This window comes from Microtus ochrogaster, chromosome X (assembly GCF_000317375.1).
Source record: "Microtus ochrogaster isolate Prairie Vole_2 chromosome X, MicOch1.0, whole genome shotgun sequence".
Lineage (NCBI taxonomy): Eukaryota > Metazoa > Chordata > Mammalia > Rodentia > Cricetidae > Microtus > Microtus ochrogaster.
In genome coordinates this window covers 56,563,912-56,572,282 of record NC_022026.1, presented here as the reverse complement: position 1 = coordinate 56,572,282, position 8,371 = coordinate 56,563,912, and the positions used below count along the sequence as shown (strand labels likewise).

Genomic DNA, 8,371 nt, shown 5'->3' with positions numbered 1-8,371 from the left:
GATAGACTGAGCTACAGAACAAGTCTCCGTTTCTTGTCTCACCATCACAAGTATTAAGATGATAGGCTGAGCTACCGAACAAGTATCCGTTTCTTAAAGCCCTTTGCCGAGAACCCCATTGCATTTTCGTTCCTTTGTCTCTGCTTTTTTCTGACCGAAGTGGAGACCATTACATGTCTGTTCTCAGTCTTCATCTGCATCTTCTGTCCTGCAGGTGGTAGAGTACTCTGATGTGATTCTGGAAGTTCTGGATGCTAGAGATCCGCTGGGCTGCCGCTGTTTCCAGATGGAGGAGACTGTCCTTCGGGCAGAGGGCAACAAGAAGCTGGTGTTGGTCTTGAATAAGATTGGTAGGTTTTGGAACGGTTGGCTAAGGCAGGGAAGGGGTTAAACTAAGGCTAGCTCAGATTAGTCACTGAGACCCAGCAACTTAGAGGCATTCAGAATAGTCATTCATAGGAATTCTTGCTCAAATTTCCAAAGCCAGAAGTATTGTCTGGTATATACAGGATGTAGCAAGGGTTGGGGGTAGAGTTTGAGCCTGTTTGCCTTTCAGTCCCCTTTCCTTGCAATTTTGAGCCTGTTCAATGTCTGGTCATTCCTGGAGATCTGTCCCCACAAACTGGAACTCATTGAGGTGTTAGTCTTATCCCACTTTTGCTATTTCCTTCTTGATATCAGATAGGTCATGTCACTTGTGAGAACTTCTATTTCTCTAATAGTAAACAGAGGCATGAACCATCTTGGTCTCACAGGTTTATTGTGAGAATTAATTAAGAACTTGGTATAGAATCAGCACTTCACAAATCCCAGCCATTCTTAGTGACGCTTTTTCTTGACACTTAGCCCAGCCTAGAATGATTAGGAAAGAGAATGGCAGTAAGATATTCGGGCACCTTAACATGGAAGGGGGATATCTGGGGCAAAACTACTTCTTTACATAGTTTCTTCAAGAAAGTAAGCCTTCTCAGGGAGGGCCAATTGGCCCTGTGGATCAAATTGTCCTTTGTAACTCCATCCCTGGGACTAGGCAGGGACAGTGAGGGCAAGAGAAGAGATCTGTTGGTAGGAGGTAGGCCTAGACATGGGTATGTGACTTGAGGGAAGCCATGGAATAATGGTTTTTTTTTTTAGCTAGACGTATAATTGAAGGAATAATGTTCTTACAAGCCCCATCTGTTTCTATCTTTCCCAGACCTGGTTCCCAAGGAGATTGTGGAAAAATGGCTGGATTACCTTCGAAATGAGCTGCCAACTGTGGCTTTCAAGGCCAGCACCCAGCATCAGTTCAGAAACTTGGTAAGCTTGGAGTCGGGGTATCTAGCCTCTTTCATGTGGTTTGGGACCAAGGCTGCAGGTGGTAAGATTTCGATTGGGCTTTTGACTTTGAGGTGTTTTCTCTAGTGGGTGACTTGTTAATGTTTGTTACTTTACTACTTCCTATATTACCTCTCTTCACAGGATACAATGGTTTTTTTTTTTTTCGAGCTGTGAGAATACAATAATATATATTGTCTATAGGCAATCTGGGAAATAGAGTTAGCTGCTTGTTAACTCTTCAAAATACTATTCATTTTCCCCTCTTTTTAAAACAAGGCATAGGAGACTGGGTAGATGATGGCTCAGTGGTTAAGAGCACTTGCTTCCAGAGGATCCAGATTCAGTACCCAGCACCTACATGGTGACTCAGTCATCCGTAACTCCAGTTCCAGGGGATTGGACATCCTCTTCTGATCTATCCAGCTAATAGGCAATGCATGCAGGCAAAGCACTCATACACATACAAATAAATAAATAAATCCTTTTGTTTTGTTTTATTTTTTTTTCTCTGTGTAGCCCTGACTATCTTAGAACTCACTCTGTAGACCAGGCTGACCTCAAACGCAGATAGTCCACCTGCCTTTGCATCCTGAGTGTTGGGATTAAAGGCATGTGCCCCACCATGGCTGCAATAAATAAATAAATCTTATATAAATTTTTTAAATATTTATTTATTTATTTATTATGGACACACTATTCTGTTTGCCTATATGTCTGTAGGCCAGAAGAGGACACCAGACCTCATGACAGATGGTTGTGAGCCACCATGTGGTTGCTGGGAATCGAACTCGGGTCCTTTGGAAGAGCACGCAATGCTCTTAACCACTGAGCCATCTCTCCAGCCCCCTTATATAAATTTTTAAAAAGAAACTCAAATAAGGCACAATACTTCCTATTGATATCAACATAGAAATACTTGTAAAATGTTAAAGTAAGGCAGTAATAATTGTTTGGGGGAGGTAAATTGGTTACTGGGGGACAAATTTTCAGTTTTGCACTACTTTTTACCGTGCTGGGAATGGAACATGGAACATCTTGCCTATGTAGCCAGGCATTCTGGCACTGAGCCCCTATTTTCCAGTTCTTTTTTATTATTATTTAAATGGCATTTATGTTAATCTACTTTCATGCATCTCCTTGACATGCAGACAAGTATTGGTGTGGCTGAGTACTGAGCGGTGGTGTGGCTGTGTCATGCATAGGCCTATGCTTTTGCTATTTTCCTAGACACTGATAAATTATCCTTTATAATAGCTGTGCCAAGTAATCCTCTTCCCCCTTGAGTAGATGGATGTATGAAGAGGACCTCTTTCCCTTCACTCTTTCCAATATAATATGTCTAACTTATAATTTTATCGCTCCCCCCATAGCAAAAATCAAAGTAGGGAGGTTGGGATGGCCTTATTCTGTGTGAGGGGTCAAGGGAAGATGAGCTTTGGGCCGGGCACCCTCTCTGCACCGGTGGAGAGCTAAGGCTTCCCATTTGTGCATCTACGACCCCACGGCCCTAGGAAGGAAATAGGCTTTTCCTCATAATCCTGTGAATGAGAGAACTAGAAATGAAACCTAGCCTCAAGCTGGGATATCTTCATGGCTCTGCGTGAAAAAGACACAACTTAATCCCAGCACTTAGAAGGCAGAGGTGTGCGGATCTCTGTGAGTTCTGGCCCAGTCTGGTCTACAGAGTTAGTTCCAGGCAGCCAGGACTGTTACACAGAGCAATCCTGTCTCAAAAAACTAAACAAAACCAAAAAAGACACAACAACTGGGAGCAAGAAAGAGCTGGGATGTAGTTGCTGTGAGAAGCCTGTGAGATTAGTGATCCCAGGGTAGTTCTGAATATTCCACTGTAGCCTGGAAATTTGTGCTTAGCGTCTTTTTCCCAACGGATGCCCATTTGGTAATATACCTCATTTTTCAGACTCAGTGTAAAGTTCCAGTGGACCAGGCTTCTGATTCGCTGTTGAAAAAAAGCAGAGCCTGCTTTGGAGCTGAAAACCTCATGAGGGTCTTGGGAAACTATTGCCGCCTGGGGGAAGTGCGCACCCACATTCGAGTCGGGGTTGTAGGTAAGGCCACACAAATAAGTTTGGGGCACACGCCTTCATTGGGCAAGGAAGGAGGGAAAGGGTTTGGAATTTTGTGGTGTTTCTAGGGGAAGAGAGGAGGGGTTCAGGAGTGGTTTTGCAATTTGCAGTTTGGCTAGTGGGCATGGGAAGGCATATTCAGGTTCACCACCGTTAAAAGCAAATACAATGCCAAAACACTCCAGACTGTTGGAGCTATGGGAGGGAGAACACCGAGACCCACAGAAGGAAACAAGGCGGGGCTGAGGCTTAAGTGTGGTGGGTCTTTCTGAAACCGCAGTACTGTTGAAGGGGATGAAAGGGGAGTGGGGAAACTAAGAGGCAGGGAAAAATCGGGGAGGGGAAGTGTCTCAGCTTGAGATACTGAAGAGAACTTGACAGAAAATGTATAAACACCACACACCTGAATAGACAAGACGAAAAGGGCAGGGAGGCTGATGAGTAATGGAAAAGACAAATTAAAGTGACAGGCCCAAAGAGAGTGAAGGACACAGCAGCTCAGAGAATGCCCAAAGTGGCAGTAAAGATGAGTAAATGGCCAGACCTGGTGACCCAGACCTGCAGTGGTAGCTGCTTTGGAAGATGGAAAGTTTGAGTTCAAGGTCAGCCTTAGGTAACTTAGTGAGACCTTGATTCATAGAAAAGTAAAAGCAGCTAAGAGTGTTGCTCAATGGTGGAAGGCCTCCCTAGTTTGTGTGAGACCCTGGGCTCGGGGTATTAGGAAACAGCTAAAGTGTGTACAGAGACCTGTAGAAGGGTGCTTCAGAACAGACGCTTGGGATTGGCACTTGTGTAGATATGCATCACCGCAAAAGAACATTGCAGGAATGGAGACAGTTTGAAAAGAAGCTCGATATATACACAGAGGAGCATCCAATACAGGCCTATGCACACAGACAGATCTTAAGAACATGTAAATCCCTATGCATGGAGTCATGTGCACACCTGGAAGGGCCACATCTGCAGGCCCAGACAGGCTCAGGCAGCATGTGTGGACCAGCTTCTTCTGCACTCACATTGTCTCTATTTCCCCAGAGCAGATAAAACCTCGGGGACACCACATGTGCCCAGATAACCATAACCCTCTGAAACAACCTGAAATCAGGGAGAAACAGGCATGCCTGTGATGAGGCAGAAATGTCTGTAGAGAGAGAATTAAAGACATAGTTAGGGAGGCACACAAAGCCAGCCAAGGCCATAATGAAAGACACATGAGCACATTTCTATAGACAGACTCCAGAGAGAAGGAACATAGTAACCATGTAGTCAGGAGTGGAATGGTGGGGTGGAGAGAATCAGAACGAAAAAGAGCTTTTTAGATGCATAGACACAGAGCTGTGGGGCCAGTTCAGTGAGAGGGCCAACGAAAGGGAAGAGCAGTCCAGGAGACACACAGGCGTGTGTAGCGTCCCAGGTCAGTACCACGGATCTATCTTCCCAGGCACACATGTGAAGGAGTGGTACATGGTGGGAAACTTTAGTACACTAGAGGACGGTAAGAATGATGTCGGGGAGAGAGACTCACAGCCACAGCCTATCAGTGGCGCACGGGTGCTCAGATACAAAGACAGCTGTGTGGAGAGAGGGGCATCTGGAGAGTAACCCCTTCTCCCCAGGGGCGTTACATGTCAGAACAGGTGGTCTGTTTCAACACTTGACCACCTTCTGTTGGGTCATGTCTGGGAGGCCTTATATGGCGCGCCTGTCCCGGCTGCTTGTGGCTGGAGGTGCACTGCACATCTCGAGAGAGGGCCCTGGATGCCAAGAATGCCAAGAGGAGAGAACTGGAAGTACCCTGTAGAGGCTTGGCCAGGGCCTGGGGTGGGAAGACAAGAGGCCAGGCTCTACTTCTGGCTTGCCCGTGACCTGCTTACGGCCTCTGCCAGGCCCTTTCTGAAGCAGGCTGGCCTGAATTTTGGAGTACTTCCTGCCCTAAGTACTTTGCTCCTACATTGCAGGCCTTCCCAATGTGGGGAAGAGCAGCCTGATCAATAGCCTGAAGCGCAGCCGTGCGTGCAGCGTGGGAGCTGTTCCTGGCGTCACAAAGTAAGATCTGCGAGCTTCCCGCTGCTTCACAAGTCCTTGCCGTTACCCATCCATCAATGCCCACATGCCTTCAGCCCTTGCCTCTTTCCTAATTGTGGGCTATCCTCTGATCCATACCCTGGGTTTGGGAATCCTACTAATAGCGCTCATTCACCTGGCCAGCCCATCCCAGGTGTGGGCTGTTGGGTCCTTCATAACAACTGCAAAAAGTGCTGTTGCTCAGCCGAAGCAACAGAGTCATAACCTTGCCTGACATCCTGCAGCTAAGCCCCCAGTGAAAGGGACTGGGATTGTAGCACCTCAGATCCCCCCTGGTCCACATCTTTCCACTTCACCTAAGATCCCCCTTCCCCTCTCTTCCTTTACCTCCCTCCAGCCTTTCCAGGCCCAACATTTGTGACTAAGTACCAGGTACATCTGGGCCTTGTTTTTCTCCAGATTCATGCAGGAGGTCTTCTTAGACAAGTACATCAGGCTGCTGGATGCTCCAGGCATTGTCCCAGGACCCAATTCAGAGGTGGGCACCATCCTGCGGAATTGCATCCATGTGCAGAAGCTGGCAGACCCTGTGACCCCAGTGGAGACCATCCTTCAGCGCTGCAACCTGGAGGAGGTAAAGAGCAGGGTCCCCAGCGGGTGGCCTAGCCCCTACTTCAACAGCTGGTCCTTCACTCACTCTCATGACTCTTTTCCTTCAATTCTGCTAGATTTCCAGCTATTATGGTGTCTCAGGATTCCAGACTACTGAGCACTTTCTGACCGCAGTGGCCCACCGCTTGGGAAAGAAGAAGAAGGGAGGCATATACAGTCGTGAGGAGGCTGCCAAAGCTGTCCTGGCTGACTGGGTGAGGTGAGGAAGGGGTTGAGTAGGGTGTGACATTCGTTTATTGATGCCGATGGGACAGCCTGACTTCCTGGGTCTCAAGGTAGGGGACAGCCAAAGAACTAGTACTCTGCCTAGTGGTTATTGAGCAGTTCAACACATTGCTCGGAAAGGCATTGTCTCAGTGTTCTCGTCCTACGTCCTCTTCTGGTAGGCTATTTGTTCTCAGTGATGTCACCGCTGACCTCCCCTTCTCTCCCAATACAGTGGGAAGATCAGCTTCTATACACCACCACCACCTACTCACACTCTGCCCGCCCATCTCAGTGCTGAGATTGTGAAGGAGATGACTGAGGTCTTTGATATCGAAGATACTGAGCATGCCAATGACGACACCATGGAATGTACGTGCGGATGGGTGGGGCCGCTGGTTTTGTTCTAAGGGAGCCCAGACCTGATGTCAGATCACACATTTCATCTCTCCTTTCCTGGGGCTACTTGGGGCCTGGTATTAAATTTTATTCATTGTCCTATAAGGTAGAAAAATTCTAGTTTGGGCAATGAGAGTAGTGGTGGTGAACATCTGGTAGATTGGCTGACTAACTAGTACTCCTTTAGGTTCTTTGGAAGTGAGACTATTTCTTTCTTTTGGGTTGAAATAACCCTTTAAAAAGTCCTTTATGTGTGGGGTGTGTGGGGGGTGTTTTTTGTTTGTTTTTTCTAGACAGGGTTTCTCTGTAGCTTTGGAGCCTCTCCTGGAACTCACTCTGTAGACCAGGCTGTCCTCAAACTCACAGAGATCCTCCTGCCTCTGCGCGCCCCCCCCCCCCGCCCCGAGTGCTGGGATTAAAGGTGTGCGCCGCCACTGCTTGGCAAGAGTTTGAGTGTGTGTGTGTGTATTTGAGTGTTAGATTAAAAGCTCAAAAACTCTTTCTCGGCTGTGTATGCTTGCACAGGTCTGTAATTCCAGCCAAATCAAATGACCAAATGGTCCTTCTCCCTATTCTTCTTCTATTGCCCTAGGCTTTAAAAAAAGCAATGTTGAGGATTAAACCTAGGACCTTGTGCTAGGCAAGTGCTCAGTAGGTTTCTGCCTTTGATACTGCATGTAGCCCTGGCCTGTGGTTCCTCCTCCACTCTCTCCTCTGTCCAGGGCCCTCTAGTCATACGCTTAGGAACAGTTGAGAACGCTCTGTTTGGACTAAAGTCTTACTTCTGTTTCTCCTGGAGGCCAGTCATTTCCTCCTCTGGGTCCTCTGAAGTCCTGGATTACAAATGAGGACAAGAAGACTACTTTCTAGTTTATTCCATGTGTGACTTCAGGCAAGACAGCCCTCTTGCTGAGCTTTCATTTCTGGTTCTGTCAAGTGGGCAGTTGAGAGGGATTCGAACTCATGTTCTACTGGTGACGCTTGACCCTGGCTGGATTCGCATGAGGGCAAGAGGAGCTGAGATGAGGGTGGGGAAGAGGTGAGGGTCAAAAGCGTTTGGAGGAGTCGGTCCTGGTGTTGGATCTTGAAGTGTGAGCAGGAATTAGGACAGTCAGTGAAGTGGCTGGGATAAAGTTGGTAGAAGTAGATAGGAGGGTAGGCATGCAATAGGCATGTCTGAGGGTTGTGGTGGAGGCCAGTTTTAAGCAAGGAGTGGAAGGGAGGAGGCAAGAAGCCTGGTTCTAGGAAGGGAATTCTCATGGCTCTCTTCATCACATTTGAACCAGAATATGGTCTGTGCCTTCTGCTGGATTTCACCTTAATCCTATGAATAAGAGTTTTGGAATTCCTTTTCTCATATGAGCAAGCCGAAGCTTTAAGGCTAAGTCCCAGCAGGTGATGGTCCTATAAATTCATAATTTTATTTTGTTTTTTATTTTGAGACAGGATCTTGACATAGAGCCCAGGCTGGCCTTGAACTCATGATCCTCTTGTTTTACCCTCCTAAGTACTGGTATTACAGGTATGGATTAGATTCATGCTTTTAAATCTTTGTCATGCTGGTGCATTCCTTTAATCCCAGCACTCGGGAGGCAGAGGCAGGTGGATCTCTGTGAGTTCGAGGCCAGCCTGGTCTACAAGAGCTAGTTCCAGGACAGGAACCA

The 8,371-nt window shown here is 47.2% G+C and overlaps 1 protein-coding gene across 2 annotated transcripts in view; it reads left to right on the top strand.

Annotated features, from left to right (window-relative positions):
- Nucleotides 1-8,371, top strand: part of Gnl3l (G protein nucleolar 3 like) — a 30,537-nt gene that overhangs the window by 13,618 nt on the left and 8,548 nt on the right. For both annotated transcript variants that reach the window (XM_005358877.2, XM_005358876.2), the window contains exons 7-13: nucleotides 215-350; nucleotides 1,196-1,299; nucleotides 3,242-3,389; nucleotides 5,366-5,453; nucleotides 5,892-6,066; nucleotides 6,161-6,303; nucleotides 6,544-6,680. In XM_005358877.2, coding sequence (XP_005358934.1) covers nucleotides 215-350; nucleotides 1,196-1,299; nucleotides 3,242-3,389; nucleotides 5,366-5,453; nucleotides 5,892-6,066; nucleotides 6,161-6,303; nucleotides 6,544-6,680 — 931 coding nt within the window. The remainder of the gene's footprint in view (nucleotides 1-214; nucleotides 351-1,195; nucleotides 1,300-3,241; nucleotides 3,390-5,365; nucleotides 5,454-5,891; nucleotides 6,067-6,160; nucleotides 6,304-6,543; nucleotides 6,681-8,371) is intronic.